This window comes from Mauremys reevesii, linkage group 4 (genome assembly GCF_016161935.1).
Source record: "Mauremys reevesii isolate NIE-2019 linkage group 4, ASM1616193v1, whole genome shotgun sequence".
Taxonomy (NCBI): Eukaryota; Metazoa; Chordata; order Testudines; family Geoemydidae; genus Mauremys; species Mauremys reevesii.
Window position 1 is genome coordinate 112,414,062 of NC_052626.1, and position 17,838 is coordinate 112,431,899.

At 45.8% G+C, this 17,838-nt stretch overlaps 1 protein-coding gene across 3 annotated transcripts in view; it reads right to left on the minus strand.

The window, feature by feature from the left end:
- LRRC56 (leucine rich repeat containing 56) overlaps positions 1-17,838 on the minus strand; it is a 120,877-nt gene that overhangs the window by 60,121 nt on the left and 42,918 nt on the right. For all 3 annotated transcript variants that reach the window (XM_039535342.1, XM_039535341.1, XM_039535343.1), the window contains exons 5-6: positions 13,290-13,377; positions 3,687-3,747 (exon numbers count right to left, since the gene is read on the minus strand). In XM_039535342.1, the coding sequence (XP_039391276.1) occupies positions 3,687-3,747; positions 13,290-13,377 (149 nt within the window). The remainder of the gene's footprint in view (positions 1-3,686; positions 3,748-13,289; positions 13,378-17,838) is intronic.

A 17,838-nucleotide genomic window follows, 5' to 3' on the forward strand; every position in this document is an offset into this window, starting at 1 on the left:
TGTCTTTAAGGCCTTGATTTTAAAGAGATCACACAATTCCCCCATTAGCTTTGAAGTAAAGTTGATCCCCTGGTCAATCAATGTCTCCTTCAGTACCCACCTGTGCAAAAACCTTCATCAATTCGGTGGTAACAGTAGCTGTAGTGGTTGAGCAAAGGGAGATGGCCTCTGGGCACCATGTGACAATCTATTATCACCAGAATGCACTGGTACGTGGCTGCACTCTATTCGTGGCCCCATCAGGTCCATACTGATCCTCTCAAAGGGTACTCCAACCACTGGGAGAGGGAGTAGTGGAGCTCATGGGTGGCAGGTATCATAGGTTGGGGGAGGCTCAGCCACCCCAAAACAGCCAAGCATGGCCCCGCCCACACTCCGCCCCCAGGCCGCTGCTTCTGCTCTGAGGCCCGACTCCAGGGCTGCAGGTGGAAGGGGCGAGGCTGGGAGCTAGCCTCCCCCAGCTGGCGGTTCATGCGCCGCCCATGGTGGAACTTTTGGAGCCCTGTCCATCGACATGCCGGGCACAATGCGCAGTAGTCCCTAATCTCTTTTTGTTCCCCCACCAATAAAATTTGAGGGCCACCCTTTTAAGGGTCTTCTCTTGCCCCATTTGTCCCCCTCAAGATATTGCATGTGCCAGTGCAGCACTTTACGGCAGAATTTCTTCAGGACAAGAAATTGTACTCCTTACTTCTCTGGTTTGGGGGTCCTTCGCCACCTGATACAGTCTCTCCTCTCTGAGTTCAAATAAAAACCACTGCTTCATCAGTCATGTATTTACCATCTCACCAATTTATGCTGGCAAGTTGGTCATACGCCCTGCTCGGGGTTGGGTCGTCCTTCTTTTTGCTACAAAATCTACATCTGCCGCCAGCAGGTTTAAGTCTAGGGACTGTGAGATCCTCTGCTTCTCCTGAATACAGGGAGGGCATTGCTTCTGCGGGAGCTCCCTTTGCTCGGATCTTCTGTCTCTCCGACTCCTGATAACTTTTTAGGTTTTTGTGACTCAGGGGCCTCTACATGAGAGTTTGCCCCTTCCAGAGGGTTGTTACCCCATGACTTTATGACGTCCCTGAAGAACTCCCAATCCCAGCCCAAAAATCACCAGGTAATCTAGTGTATGGGCCACACATGCTCATACTCTTCCCACAATTGACTGTACCTCCTTTGTGGGATATGGGCACATATCCACATGAACACACTGGAAGTAGATAGGATCCGGAGGCAACCTTGGGGACACTGTTAGCTGTTCCCTAATCAATGTTTGGCTGCACCCCAAGTATACTTCTACCCCAGTAGCCCACACAGGAACTAATATCTTGATCAGGCCTCTTTTCCTAGCCATGGCATCAGCTGCCCATGCCTGTTCAGAGTTGCTAACCATTAAGAGGCAGTCACAGCAGAAATGTCCTCACTGTCCATGTGAAAAACAACTTCTGATCAAGGGATTTGCCCTATCCCTTGACTTCCCTAGGGGAAGCTGGGTGTCAGAAGGGGGCCTTCCCTCAGGATTGGGTTTTTCCCCAGCACTATATTCCTAGTGAGACCAGGTTTCTGGGGCCTTGCCATAGCTGTGGATCATCTGGTGGACTAGGCTTGGTATTTGGTTCCTTGGAGCTTGCTCCCATTGCCAGGCCGAGAGATCCTTAGCCTATACAGTCTGTAGATCTTAATGAGCATCTTCAGGCCTGGGTGTTCCACTGGCTGGGCATACAGCTACCATATAGTTTTCTGACAGCTGTATTGTGAGGGTTAATGTCTCAGGCCTGTGCCGCAACACATCCCCCAGCCAGAAGAATTTCTGAAAATTGCTCCAGCATGACCTGCTCGGCCACCAGCAACCTGGTCTGCTTTTTGGGATGGAGCCACCACTAACAATGTTCTTTAAAGCTCTGGGCTGCCGCACAAGGTCAGGCCCCAGGGAAATTTTTCCAGGTGAAAGCGCTGTCAGTGGGTCTCGGCATTGATATCAAAGATGTCTAAAATAGCCGCCTTGACCTGTGCATAGTCTTGTGTATCCACAGAGCTGAGGCTGCAATACACAGCTTGAGCCAGCCCAGTAAGATAAGATGCCAGCAAAATAGCCCAGTGTACAGATGGCCATCGAGCTGCTGTGGTGACCCTTTCAAAACTGAAGAGGAAAGCATCCAGGTTGTCCCGAAGTCCTATCTTTGTGTGTTTTATGAGAAACTTTGGGGCTGGGGTGCTAGTCCCTCTCAGTTGTAAAAGGGTTGCCACCTCCTGGACCAGGCATTATTGCTGCTCTTGCTGTTTTGCCTCAAGCTCCCAGATGAGCTGTTGTTGTTGCTGTTGATGTGTGCTGCTTACTGTTGAGCAGTCATTTGTTGAAACAGCTGGTTCTGTTCCTGTTGTTGTTGGGAGGCCTGTAGTTGCTGGCTGTCCATCCGTCACTTCATCAAGTTGTCTATATCCATACTTTCCCCCGCCCGCAAGGCCCTACAGAAGACCTGGGATGAGAGACCACATTCTCCTTCAAGTTGTGTTGGGCAGTGCTCACTGTTGGTGTCGCCTAATGTGTAGGATATTAGGTCTCTACTCACTCCGCCTCCAGTGTCTCTCACTGGCCAGTCTCATGCCCTTGGGGGGTCTGCCTTTTGGTGGGTGTTGACTTGACACTCTGGTCAGGTCACTAATTAGGCTCCAAGGAAGATATTGGGTCCCATGCCCTCACAATTGGGGGGATCAATCTATTTGTTGACCCCCTGCAGGCATCCAGCCCCAGCTGCAGTGTTTTCCAAGTCTCTGCCCTCCCCTTCCTTCCCCAAGGGCGAGTCTGGAAGTAAGGGTTTTCATGCTCTTCCTAACAAGGGTGGTTGGTAGGGCAGCCCTGGCCCTGGACCCCAGCTCAGGACCCTGCAAGAGGCAACAACGTCCAGCACCCAGGAATGCCTTAAGGCTGCCTCCCTGGGCCACTTCCTACTGCCCTTATAGGAACAACAAAGTCTTATAGTTTGACACAAGGTAGAGAAGAAAGAGTAACGGAACCTTCCACCCCTCTGGGCTCAGAAGGCAGGCTCTTTTTCCCAGGGAAAGGCTTCGGAGCATCCTTCTTTAGGAGCTCTCAGGTTAGGTCTTGCTCCCTGCCCTGCCAGGCATTTGCTGAGCTGTCTGGCTCCCTTTTAAGCCCCACCTCCAGCTGTAGCATGCTCTGCAGCAGGGGTGGGCAGGGCTACTTAACCCCTTCAATCCCAGTGTCGGGCTTATATACCCCACCACAATAACCCATCTCACTACAGACTTGGGTGAAATCCTGTCCCCATTGAAGTCAACAACAGAATTCCCTTTGACTTCAATGAGGCCAGGATTTCACCCCAGATCCTCAGTTAGGGATACCAGTGTAACACCATTGATATCACTGGAGCTATGCTGATTTATACCAGCTGAGGTCCTGGCCCTAAATCTGTAGGTTACTGGCAGGGGCGGCTCTACGTTTTTGGCCGCCCCAAGCAGTCATCGCCAGGAGCGCCCCGGCAGCGGGGCAGCGGACCTCCGGCGGGCATGACTGCACTGAGCTGGGGTTACTGGACAAATATAGAATTTTCCTACACTGCTTTTAAGGGGTGGGAAGGAATAAAGGCAGCAGAAATGAACAATTTATCATCCAAACAGGAAAAGGAAAGGTGTCATATTCCTCATGTTTATTCCAATTATGGTTTCTTTCTTACCTCACAGATACAAGTAAACTGTTGTTCAATTTCAGTTGTCTTAGATTAGGGAGATAAGCACCTGCAGGATCAGAATAAAGAATCATTTTGTAGAACTGGTTGAAGAACATAGGAAACATATGCCAGACCTCACAAGCTCAAGCAGCCCACAGATTTTTCAGATGCACTTCTTACCCGTCTTGACCACCTCTAACACTCTAGACTATGTTTGAAACGTTAATGACATGATTTCAGTTGTGCAACATTCCAGCCTCTACATTCTCTCAGTATAAGCTTGGATGTTAGCTGCAGTGGTTTCACAGTTACAACATTTGAAACTCCCCTCTGAAAAGCACCACGTGGCATCATTCCCGACAAGAACAAGCATTAACAGAAGGTTTGCTTGGTGGTGATCATGTGTTGCTCAGTCTGATTCTATATCCTTATTGATTAATAATGACTTATTCTAAAGAGTTAAAGAAGATTTACATTATCTCCCTCTGTGCAACATATCCCCATGTTTTTTATAGTTCACTCTTGATTCTCTCTTCTACAACTCTCTCTATATGCTGTTGCCTACCCTATAATAACTGGTGATGGAATTGCAGCATATGCTTCTTATAACCAAGTCATACTTCATTTGAGGAACTGAAATCCCCTTACTGTATAGTCTTCTAAATGTGATTCTTGAGCCAATCAGCAAAAGGTATCATCTTATTTGTCACAAGCCCATCATGTTATAATTAAGGGTGCAAGTTTGTCACGAAGGTCACGGAAGTCACAGATTCCATGACTTTCTGGGACCTCCAGAACTTCTGCAGAGGCCAGTGCGGCTGACCCGGGGGCTGCCTGAGGAGCTCAGGCAGCCCTGGGGCCAGCCACACTGGCCGCTGCTGGGTCAGTCTCAGGTCACTGCCCCTCTCCTCCCCACAGCAGCAGCAGGTGTTTGGGTGAGTGAGTGAGGGAGGGGGCTCAGAGCTGGGGCATGGGGGGGTGAGGGCTCTGGGTGGTGTGTATCTTCGGGGGCTCCCTGGAAGCAGCAATATGTCCCTCCCTCTCAGCTCCTAGATCTGCGCACTGCCTCCGCCCACAGTTACCGCCCCCCGCAGCTCCCACTGGCCACAGTTCCCGGCCAACGAGAGCTGTGGAGTTGGCACTTGGGTGGGGGCAGTGCGCAGAGCTAGGAGCTGAGGGAGGGACATGTCGCCGCTTCTGGGGAGCCACGAGGGGCCAGGTAGGGAGCCCGCCAGTCCCGCTAACACTCCAAGCACCAGCAGGGATCCCAGACTGCTCCCCCCCAATAGAGTGACCAGACAGCAAGTGTGAAAAATAGTGACGGGGTAGGGGGAGAATAGGAGCCTATATAAGACAATGCCTCTGTCAGGGTTCCCTCCCCACTCTGAACTCTGGGGTACAGATGTGGGGACCTGCATGAAAGACCCCCCTAAACTTATATTCTACCAGCTTAGGTTAAAACTTACCCAAGGTACAATTCCTTTCCTTGTCCTGGGATAGTACTGCTGCCACCACCAAGTGATTTAAACAAAAATTCAGGAAAAGGTTCACTTGGAGTCCCTGTTCCCCCCAAAATATTCCCCCAAGTCCCTTCACCCCCTTTCCTGGGGAGGCTTGAGAATAATGTAAGTACCAACCAGACCCTTTGTCTTTAGGACACTGAAAATCAAATAGATTCTTAAAGAAAGAACTTTATTTAAAGAAAAAGTAAAAGAATCACACCTGCAAAATCAGGATGGAAGGTAACTTCACAGGGTAATAAAAAGATTTAAATATAGAGGACTCCCCTCTAGGCTCAGCTTCAAAGTTACAAAAAACAGGAATAAAACTCCCTCTTAGCATAGGGAAAATTTACAAGCTAAAACAAAAGATAATCTAATGCATTTCCTTGCCCTTACTAACAATTTCTGCAATTTTAGATGTATTATTTCAGGTATGTTTTCAGGAGCTGTTTTACCTGCCTGGTCTCTCTCTCAGTCCAGAGAGGGAACAAACAAAGAGAGCCCAAACAAAACCTCCTGTCCCCCCACCCTCCCTGATTTGAAAGTATCTTCTCTCCTTATTGTTTTTTTTGGTCAGGTGCCAACCAGGTTATTTGAGCTTCTTAACCCCCTCAGTACATCTGGCCAGGAGGGATTTTATGCTACTGCATACATAAAGGTTGTTATCCTTCCCTTTATATTTATGACAACCCCAAATATTGGGACTGTCTCTATAAAATTGGGACATCTGGTCACCCTACTCCCCGAGCACCCACTGTGCCCCCCAAGCCCTTGCGGCGCCCCTGGGCTGATCCCCCAATCACTTGCAGCGCCCCTGCCCCCCCTCCTGCAAAATTCAGTCAGGGGTATGTAGTACAAGTCATGGACAGGTCACGGGCCGTGAATTTTTATTTACTGCCCTTGACTTGTCCATGACTTTTACTAAAAATACCTGTGTCTAAAACATAGCCTTAGTTATAATTGCATTGACTAAGATCCCAAAAACCCTACCTTTATTTTGTTATTATCTACTTTCATGTATTTTCTGCATATAATCTACTGTTTACTGCTTGGTTTTGTAAGTTTCATAATCATGAGTAACCTTTATTTAATTATTTTAAATTCTTTACTCTGATCCCATGGAACATTTTCCTTTTCACTTATTTCTAGAGGCAGATCTGAACCAAAACCACAAAACCAAACTCCCCTAAACCTTGGAGCAATTTGGTTACAGGTACAAATTCTGTATCTCAGCCACCATCTCTATTAATCTCTGAATAATTCTAGATCTAATAATACAGTGCAATGTATCTTGTTTTAGTTACCATAGATGAAGGAAAGACTTTAAAATGGTGTCTATGGGTATCCTGGTTTCACTATATGGTGTAGTTGTATGACATATTTTATAAAACACAGTACACTAGAACCCCTTTAAATTGTCAGAAACAAATGTTCTATTTAGGTGACAGACACAGAAGCTGGTAGAGTTGAGCAACAGACCTGGTATGGTTCTACCTCCGCCAGTTTTCTACCAGTGGAAATTTCCCTAGATAGGGGGAATTCCCCAGTACAAACCTTCCAGTCACTTTGCAGCCTTAACCCTTTCTCCAAACCATAAGAAAAGCATCATCAGTTTGATGCATATGGGCCATTGTAAAGCTAATCAGTTATGTTCTTGAAAAGTATTTTTGTGAGCCCTAGGGATAAGCCACCTCTGGCAAGGCATTAAGATAATACAAATAATAAATAATGATAATAGTCCAGAAAAAGGAAATCATTCCAACTTTCCTTTCTATTTGATGGAAGGATTTTGACCAGGGCCTCCTGGGATACTCCCATCCCCAGCACATCCATGAATCATCTCTCAACAAATGAGCTACTTATGTGATCTGTCCAATGCTGTTTGAGAGCTATTATCATCCACATATTGGTGTCTGTGTTTTTCTATACAGGCACTGCAGACCGCACTGAAAATATTTATCTGATTATTTTGCAAAAGTCTTTGGAGCATTTTAAATATGTAAAGCGCTGTGTGAAACTAAGTTATATTCTCTTGTTGCTTCTTATTTTATAGCAACCAAAAGTATGTTAGATGTCCCTCACAGCACAAATAAGACACGATCCCTGCCCTGAAAAGCTAGCAATCTAATGTCAGACATGATGCAAGGAAAAAGGTAACAAAACAGTTCAGAGGCTTGGAAGAGAATTATTTGTAGCACAGTAGCACCCCAGGCACACCCTAATGCAGGGGTGGGAAAATGGCCCCACTCTCCCGGCACAGCAAGTCATGGGGTCTGCGCTCCCAGGCCAGAGCACCCAGCCGAGTGCAGCAAGCCGTCAGCCCCTCCTCTGCCTTCCCCCATCCCCTGGAGCCATGCCGCCGCGTGCGCAGTGCTCTGGGGGCTGGGGCTGCACGCTCCCGCGGGGCAGTGTTTGGCTCCGCGGGGAGGTAGACATGCTCCCCGCTCATCCAGAGCCATGCCACCACGCGCGCAGCATTCTGAGGGGCGGGGCTGCCTGCTCCCGTGGGACAGCATGTCTGGCTCTGAGTGGAGCAGAACATGCTGCTAGGAGCCTCATGGTAAGGGTCCGGGGCCAGGGGGGTTGTATATGGGGTGGGGGCAGTCAGGGGACAGGAAGCAGGGTGGGTTCAATAGGGGTGGGATCCCAGGGGTGGTTAGGGGCAGCGGGTCTCTGGAGGGCAGTCAGGGAGCAGGGGGTTGGATGGGGCATGGGAGTCCCAAGGTCTGTCAGGGGTGGGAGTGGATAGGAGTCAGGACAGTCAGGGGACAGGGAGCAAGGAGGGTCCTGGGTGGGCAGTTAGGGTGGGGTGTCTGGAAGGGGTGGTCAGGGGACAAGGAGCTGGGGTTGGATGAGTTGGGAGTTCGGGGGCCTGTCAGGAGGCAGGGGTGTGGAGAAGAGTTGGAGCAGGCAGGGAGCAGGGGGGTTGTATGGGTCATGAGTTCTGGGGGTCCTGTCAGGGGGCGGGGAGTGGTTGGATAGGCATGGGACTCCCGTGGGTCTGGCTGGGGGCGGGGGTGTGGATAACGGTCGGGGCAGTCAGGGGACAGGTAGGGGGTAGGGTTCTAGGGGGGCAGTCAGGGGACAAGGAGCAGAGAGGCTTAGATAGGGGGCAGGGTCCTGGGGGCAGTTAGGGGCAGGGGTCCCAGAAGGGGGTAGTCAGGGGACAAGGAGGGGGGGGTTGGAGGTTCTGAGGGGGGCAGTCAGGGGGCAGGAAGTAGGAGGGAGTGGATGGGGGCATGATGGGGGCAGGCTAGGGCAGGGCTCCCTGGGTGCACACCCTAATGAAATGTGCTGCACATGCCTATGGTAGTACCTAGAGGGCCCAGCCAAGATCAGGGCTAATTGTGCTAGACATTGAACAGACACATATGAGATAGTCCCTGCTATAGAGAGTTTATATTTTAAATAAACAAGACAGGCAAAGAGTGGGGAAGAGGAAGTATTGGTAGCCCCAACTGACAGATGGGGAACTGAAGAGCAGAGAGATCAAATGACTTGCTCAAGGTCACAAAGGAAGTAAATGGCAGAGCAGAAACCACAACACAGATCTTTTCAGTCCCAGTCCAGTGCCTTAACAAGACCAATGCCATCCTTCTTCTTAGGTTACACCAGTAAAATTAAGCAGTTACTCAGCAAAGGCTAGTTCACAGGATGATTAAGCAAAAAATGTATTAAAACAAGAGTATGTTAATAAATGTGTTTGACTCATTTCTTATGAGCATCATAGTAGAAATGGGTATTAAGTGGGGATGTGACTGAGGGGAGGGGAGTGGCCTTGCAGACTAGCTCGGGAAGGGCATTCTATTCCATGCATATAGGGATTCAAGAAGGTAGAAAGGGTGACACAGTCAGAATGACAAGCCAAGATAGTTATTTACTTCTTTCCTCTAACCCAGTCCTCCATCTCAGAAATTCTATTGCTCTTGGGTGCAAGCTATCTGATGGTAATGCGAGCTGTGGTAACTTCTAAACTGTTTAACTCTAATGGGCTCTTTAGCGAGCTAACAGAAAAAGCATTCCACGTGCATCAGGGCAAAATTCTCCCAACAAGATTCTTATTTCCTAGGATTTTACCATCTCTCTCCAATACTACAGGCTCTCCCTTTAAGTTTTAAATAATGTTTCTTCAAGGTTCCCAAGACACAGACCAGGTTTTCATCTCGAGGCCAAAAGACCAAAACATCAAAACAATTGATCACGGCCTTGGATAGGCCAAGAGACTACTCACCCCATCTGAGCTCAAAGAGCCGAGAAGTTATCTTATTACTACATATACAATTGCTTCACTGATGTTAAGAGTTCATTGTCTGTCTAATTGTTTCAATGATCCTGACTCCTTATGCAAAGATCCATGAATGGATCCAACTTAGAATGGCTGCCAGAAGGCAACAATTGAAGCAGAATGCACAGCATTGTGGGCAACTTGATTAAAATCACCTAGCTATAAGAGAAGCCATGTAATGTCTTAGATGAATGTATCAACCGTTACTTTAAACAGGGATTTCTATAACTTGGTCGTGAATACAGTTCCAGATCTGTCAGCAATCAAAATTGAAGGGGTAAACACAGAGAAAAAAAATAGTCTATCTTCTTTACTCTAAACTAAACACCACGTGCCGCTAAAGAAGAATGCACAAGTAAATCCAAATGCTGTGGACCTTGAAAAGAGACTTGCAGGAGAGTTCAATTTTTTGCCTGCCACTCAACAAGACACATAGAAAACAAACCACCGGAGACTTCAGCAACAACTTGAAACAATAATGGGGCTTAATTTTCAACTGCTGGCATAAAGCCCAAAATTACTTTAAAATAGTCCATGTAACAACATTTTTGCAAGAGTCTATCTTACAATACTTTTGCACACACCCTTTCTTTGCTATAACCAGCTCCTCTCCACCAGGATCATATCACTGTGCATAAGGCTGGTCTGACAACTTGAGAGAAAGTCAACTGGATTATTTGTTAAAGCCCTCCATTCCCCAAAAGTGAACTCCCCAATTTTATATAACAGGGGAGACCTTTAGGTCACCCTAACCTTGTGCTCTGGGAGATGTGGATCTTGAGTGCTCCTGCTGGGGTCTGTACATAGCTATCAATGCTTAAAAATTTTCAAGAGGAAGCTCTCCATATAAATTGTGGATTTGGGGGCTGCCAGGGCCCTAGCTACTGGAGGGTTTCCATGTAAAGTCTGGTGACTTTATATAGCAGAGAGGTTAAGTGACTTGACTACGGCTAAAGAGAAAATCAATGTCATGGTCAGGTTTAGAATGCAGGACTCACTTACTTCGTCTATTCTGTCTCTCACATTAGCTACCAGAGGCCACAATAGCTGCTCAGCAAAGAAGTGGTTCAAATGCAGTTGGTTGGGCAGGTATTTGTAGTGAGTCTGGCACCTTCAGTGGCAGCCTAGGTGGCACTGCCCCTTCCACAGAGACAAATTGTCCTGGGATAACCCTACAAACCCAGGCCCCATTCCACAGGTCCAAAAAAACAAACAGAAAAAAAAACCCAGCCCCGTATAGCTGTCAGGTGGAGGGAGATAATGAATGACCAGTGAAATTTTAGAATAATCCAAGTGGCAAACCTATTGCCATTTTCCAGGTTGTTTTTGGAAGGAAAAGGGCTAAAGTTACTTATGAAAAATTACAGTTCAGATTGGCTTGATATTTTGCAGTACTCAAAGTCAGTGGGGACGTACAGCTATGGGATTTGTAGGATCCAAAGGCCAGCTCCCTGTGTAGACTTGGACTAAACAGTGTCTGCATGCAACCCAGAGATAGTGCGCTGTATCCAGAAAAGTTAGCAAAAGTCTAAGGAAGGGACTGGAAAGTGACAGATTTATTCCAGTACTAGGAGGGAAAGGGAACTATACCTGAGGGGAACACATGAGAGAGGAAAAGAGAACGGTGAGATGGTAAATAAACAGTTTTCTTTGTTCTTTCTTTCTAGCCTGAATGATTGGGAAGATCTAATAAACAGATCCATTTTTTTGCATAAGCATATGAGGAAGAACAGACAGCAGAGATAATGACTGAAGCAGGCAATGGAAGGGGCTACAGGTTTAAAACAACCACCCTGCTGAAAAGGCATGGAGGATGCATGTCTTGTAACTGGCTTGTCATACACAATGGAAAAATATGGAGGAATGGAAGCTCAGCTCTGGAGAAGAAAAGAATGGAAATGGCAAAAGGAAATTTCCTTAGGGAGACAACCAGTGCCTGCCGATAGTGGAGGGGGACAGTGAGGACAGCTGTCTTCAGCAGGGTTACTGAGCATGTTCACTCTGTGTGAGCATGCACAGTACAAGCCAAGCAGCAAATCTGTGTGGGCACATGACCCTGCATGTCCCCCCAATGCATCATCTCCGTTAGGGAAATCTGAGTGCATTATGAACTGCAAAGGAGATGGATTTAATTATACACTAAATTATCATGTGCATATCATAAAAAGATCTGTGCATCAAAATTATCAAAGAAAATGGTGCAAAATGGCTGGGCAAATCAACACAACTCTCGTACAACCTTACTTCTCAACCCACTATCTCAAAATCTCTGCCAAATTAAAAGGCTTCCTTCAAAAGATCAGCCTTTGCATACTAAAGGTGGCCATCCACAGACTTTGGTGGACTGCAAGCGAGAAGGAGTTCATTGAGTGAAAATACCCTGCCACCCACTTCCTGGAGTTGGTCTCTGGGTACAGGGAGCGAGACCATCCCACTGTACCATAGTTTCTGTGTTGGAGCACGGTGGAGATGTTTTTGGTGATGATAAGAATTAGCATGTTGCTGAAAGAAAGGGCTAAACAAGAATTGGGGGGTTGGCGCTGACAAGCTCAATGTAAACTTTCCTGTACAAGGAGTTCTCTCAAAGTACCTTACTTCCTGCTTCTCAAGCCCACTGACATTCACAGGGAAGACTGATAAGTGACAAGTATTGACAGCATTCATCAAAATTGTGGTGCACATAGAATCTCTCTCAAGCCCATTCTCTAGCATAGTTAGACGTGCCATTTTTAACAGGACTGGATGAGATAGTTAAGTACTGTAAGCAGATACAGACTGACTCTATGCAAAAGAAAGCAGGCCAGCATGAGTTGGGATCTTCCAATCTCTATAGCAGTGAGATAACAAATACACCTTGGTCACTTGACTTGTCAATGATTACAACTGGACAAGAGGAAATTAGTTCTGTTGCATCTGCTACCACAGATTGATTGAAGAATAAAGGGACTGACTGCCTGATGTGGCTAACATGCGCATTTTGCAGGACTATGAATGGGAAGGCAAAGATGGCCAAAAAAAGCTTGGAACTGTGCAGCTTCTGATCTGATCAGCAGCCTCGGGATTGCACTACCTTTCACCCCATTTCATATGGCCCATGGGGGCTGTTCCACCAGCCAGGGAACATAGAGGCCCCTATCTGTACCCCTTTTCCCCCAGACATCTTTTATATCAGGGACCAAAAGGATGGACCTATTGCCACCAGAAGATTTCCATTTACAAGTAAAATCTTCTACTGGGCAGTTAAGATGAGTTTAGGCTGTTTTGTGCACCTGGAATAGCATAAAGCAGCCTTAATGGATCAGAAAACCTTGCACACGCTAGTTTAAAGACTATGGGTGTTGAATGCAGCTCTTCAAGATTACTGCAGTTCGTGATTTTGAAGTTGGCTCACAGGTCTCTGAACAATCACATCCAGGAATAGTGGTAATTAAACTAGACTGGAATTTTCCTATTTGTTTTCCTTTGAGTGCAGCATTATTCATCCTAGCAGCATAAAATCAGGCATGAGACACCAGAAAAACAAAATCAGCTAAATCTTATCGCCCAGCTACAAGCAGCGCAAACTGAATGGATCTGAAATTGAACTGGTATTGTTCATCCTGTTTACATATAATATTTATGGTTCTATTCAGCTCTTCACAGTAAAAAGCTGACAAGATGCTGACTGATGCCTGTATTTTAAGAAAATCTCTAACAAGACTGTTATTTCACACATTCCACTGCCTTCTGAGCCACCAGCCCCTCATGTTCAGCATGCTTCTCCTTCACGCCAAAATAAATAAAATGGTAAGAGATTAAGCACAGGATGAAGTGTTTTCTCACCAAAGTTTCCCAAGCTGTTCTCTCTCGTGTCCACACGCATCTCTAGGGCCTTTACTTGCTGAAGATCATCTACCCCTGTCAGCGCTTTCTGTAAAGATAAGAAGAAATAGATGTGAACTCGCAGAGAGTAAGGCAGGTGACAGGGTGTGGAAATGCTTCCAACCAGTACTTTGGCAGCATGTTCTCCACATCACAATGGCCATCTTCCAATATATTCTAAATTGATTTCTTCCAGTAGTTTCAAATCACTCCGGATTGCATGTAACACTTGTATTGTTTACAGTGACAAAAAAATCTGCACTCAGGGTGAAATTCACCCTTGCACTGAGACCCAGCACAAGATCTACACACTAGTTAAGTCTAACTGAAGCATTATTTTGTGGTTTCAACTACTACATAAGCTTTGTGCTAGGACTCTGCACAGGGATGAATTTTGCTCTTGATGCGTACTGCAATCAAGGACATGTATATAGTGAGATGAATATAATATTTTTTTTCATAGTCATGCTGTTTACACTCTTAGGAAAAAAAACTGTAAAAAGTGACTAGTGATTTTTAAGTGCCCAATGTGAAATGTCTTAATGGGGCCTGATTTTCAGAAAGTGCTAAGCACGCACCCTTCTGAAAATCAGGCTCCTTTATAAAGTTGGGCACCCAAAATATTTAGTCACTTCTGAAGATCTTGGTCAGAGGGCTAAATCCTGTGAAGTGCTAAATAATACGAACTGAAAGCATTCCATACTTTGCAAGAGGCACTCAATACCTCACTGGATCAGGCTCAAAACAACCAAAAGCTCCAACAGTCAGCATGCACATGCATACTGGCATTCTTCCTTATACAATCTGGGTTGTCCTTTGCCTCTGTATTAAGAAGAGGATGGGGGAGCAGAAAGCAATTAGTTGGTCCCCATGTATAGAAGAAATTTTAATATTAAAAAAGTTACAGCATACTTTGTTTATTTTGTTTTAATCCAGAGAATAACATTAATGGCAGGGAAATGACTTATGGAAAGACAATATGTATGAGTCCACTTCTATTTATGTGTTCTGGGAAAAAACACAAGCATGTAATCCCTGATCTTCAAAGGTATTCGGCACCTAATTCCCATTGTTTTCAATGGGAGTTAAGTGTCGAAATATCTTTAGACACTTAACACAGAGATGTGGGAAACTGAGATGTGATATAAGTAGGCACAACATGGTTAACTTTAATGGGCCATGTCCACTTACAGAGAGGGGATCAAACTCAGTCCTAGTGCATCTAATCATTTTCTTCATTAAAAGAGGACACTATTAATACAAAACTGAGTTTTAAGTACACCTCTACCTTGATATAACGCTGTCCTCAGGAGCCAAAATTTTTTACCACGTTATAGGTGAAACCGCATTATATTGAACTTGCTTTGATCCACCAGAGTGCACAGCCCCCCCGGAGCGCTGCTTTACCGCATTATATCCAAATTCATGTTATATCGGGTCACGTTATATTGGGGTAGCGGTGTATTTGTTAAACTGATTTTTAAACTACAGTTTTAAGATCACTGGGTCCATTAAAATGTATAGAATGTATTTTGTTCCCACTAGATTTTATTAGGCGAGAGGTAAAAAGGCGTAAAGCGCTAGCCTAAAGCTCCCCAAGCACATCCAGAACCTCAGTGAGTGTCCCTGCCACAACCACCACAGAGAAGCACTCATATTTGTCTCCCACAGAAACTGCCCTGCTTCCATGGAGGTAGTTTTCTTCAAATCCAAGAGACGTTATCCTCAAAATAAATCAGAAATTCCTCACTGTTACACTCCCTGTTGCAGTAAGCTTTTCCAACAGATGACATGGTTTGTGCACCTACTGGTTTAGTGCTAGATGCCATGTGACAGTCCCATAGAAGGGTAAATCTGGATTAGGAAGCTCAGCTGCTTTAGCATTTCTGATCCTTCTCTCAGGGAGGAGGAGATTGTGGCAATTCACAGAGGCCTGTAAACTTAGCAGATTCAAAGATCTGCAGAAAAGGACTCTCTTTCGTCCTCTGCATTCCCTATGCGCAGTTTCCCAGCCTCTACCTCCACCAGGACTCTCTTAGGAGTGGTGCTGCTGTTGACTCCCCTTAGTTGTGGCTATGCAGTAAAAGCCATTGACAAGACTCTGTTGGAGCCTTATTTTTAGCATCATTAACTCCTGCTCAGATTTCAGCTAAAAAAGTCCCTTAGATTTCTGCTCTGTGTAGGGCTCTGAGAGAAGCTTACCACAGACAGCATCATTACACCTACGGCTCCAGGCCAAGTGTGTCTAGCCAGGAACATGCAGACTAAGCATGGGAGGGGGGGAGCATATTGTGCTCATGTGAGTATCTATTTCTTTATTATTTAACATGCTCATGAGAGTCTTCCAAATACTTTAACTGTTTGGCTCCCAGTTCTTAACTCCATCAGCTCAGCTGAGCTTCTTCCATTTGCTCATGTTTTACTAAAATCACCATGGAACCAACCTCATGACACACCTGGTACAACAGGCAACAATGAGGAAGGAGTACCTGGCATGACAGACAGCAGCAGAGCAGGTAAGCCCCTTTCAAGTGACACTGCTACCACAGGAAGAGTATGCAAGTTTATTAAAAAGAGCATCTTCACCTGCAGGTGAAGCAATCACTTTATATCTGACCTATCAGTCCTCTTCCTCAAAGGAAACCTGCACAACACCTTCTAAAGATGATGTTGGAAGCTTAAATTCATAACTTTGCTAGACACAAATCACGGACTGAATAAAGAAAATGGATTTATGGCTTATTACAACAATCTATAACCCACTAACAACTCCTGCCCCTGCAGCTGCCTTCCCCTCCCACTTCCCTTCCCTCCTGGAGGGGTGTTAACGGGTCACTTCACCTTGAATGGTTCCCTGAAATCTTATGCTAAACAATTTGTTCCACCTTGTATTTATCTGTGACACTCTGAGTATGTTTCCCAGACCTGAAGAAGAGCTCTGAACTTGTCTCTCTCACCAACAGAAGTTGGTCCAATTAAAGATACTCCCTCACCCACCTTGTCTCTCTAATCTTTGAACCAACATGGCTACAACAACATTGCATATAAGCTCTTTAGCAAACAGAAGGCAGAGAGGGCAGTTATAGAGGGCAGTTTAGTTGTGAAGAAGTTAGAGAAGAAGAATAGATGGAGAAATTCTTATTCCAAAGGCATTTTTCATGGAATATTAAAGTAGTTGGAAATATGAAGCATCTTTCATATCAACGTGCAGGGCCGGCTCCAGGCACCAGCCGAGCAAGCTGGTGCTTGGGGTAGCAGATTCCAAGGGGCAGCATTCCGTCCAAACCCTTTTTTTTGTATGTACGGGTTGTGGATAAAGAATGAAATATGCATGTTGGAAATATATTCTTAAAATGTGTTTAGGAGACAATGCATAAATCAAGCCTGTCCTAGACAAAGGAAAGTTATTTCAGCTGTTTGCCTGTGTCGCCAATGTAAATTGAGCAAGGTGAGGCAAGAGACACTGGAAGTACAATTACATCTAAAGTAAACAAAGTGATTAAGCCAATTGAAAAAAAAAGTTGACCAAAGGATGAGGAAGACAGCATGGCGTCTACAACCCAGCAGGGAAGAGGAACTTTGTCTGGGTTTACTTTTCAAAGAATATTTTTCAAAATCTTACTGGACTATGAAAAGAAAGGAAGACAACCCTCTAGTTATCTATCACTTAGGGTACACAGGGAACAGCACCCTCTGAGCAAGTGAATGGGTGATCCTCCTGGCCTGACGGGCAGGAGCTGCTGTAAGTGAGAAACTGTTTAAGAGAAAAATATAGCTTGCTGTCAGGGAATGTAGGGGACTCAGGGCCCTGCACCCCCTACCTCCTGCGATTCACCGTGACTCTCAGCCAGCCAGAAAAACAGAAGATTTATTAGACGACAGGAATACAGCCCAAAACAGAGCTTGTAGGTACAGACAACAGGACCCCTCACTCAGGTCCATCTTGGGGGTTAGGGAACCCAGTCCATAGTGCTGGGCCTCCCTCCATTTCCCCAGCCAGCTCCAAATTGAATCCCCCTCCAGCCCTAACTCTGGCCTTTGTCTCTTTCCCAGGCAAGGAGGCCACCTGATCTCTTTGTTCTCCAACACCTTTAGTTGGCACCTTGCAGGGCGTGATTTGCCAGGAGACAGGATGTCAGCCATTCTCTGTGCAGACAGTTCACACTGGCCCTCTAGGGCTCTGCAACAATCACACACTCTTATCCCACCACCTAGATACTTAAGAAATGCATAGGGGAAACTGAGGCACCCATACAGTATTCAGAGAAAACATTAAGAACATTCCCACTTTGTCAAACTTCCTAAAGTTAGACTTAGACACTGGATGGAAAGCATGTGTTTTTTTGTTTTGTTTGTAACCATTTTCTGTTTCTCTTACCTCTGCTTAGTATCACTTAAATGTCTATTCTTTGTTAATAAACTTCTTTATAATTTTACTATAAACCATCTTAGTGCTATTATACTGAACTAAATGTGAGTCCTCCGTTAAACCAACTGACTGTATACACCA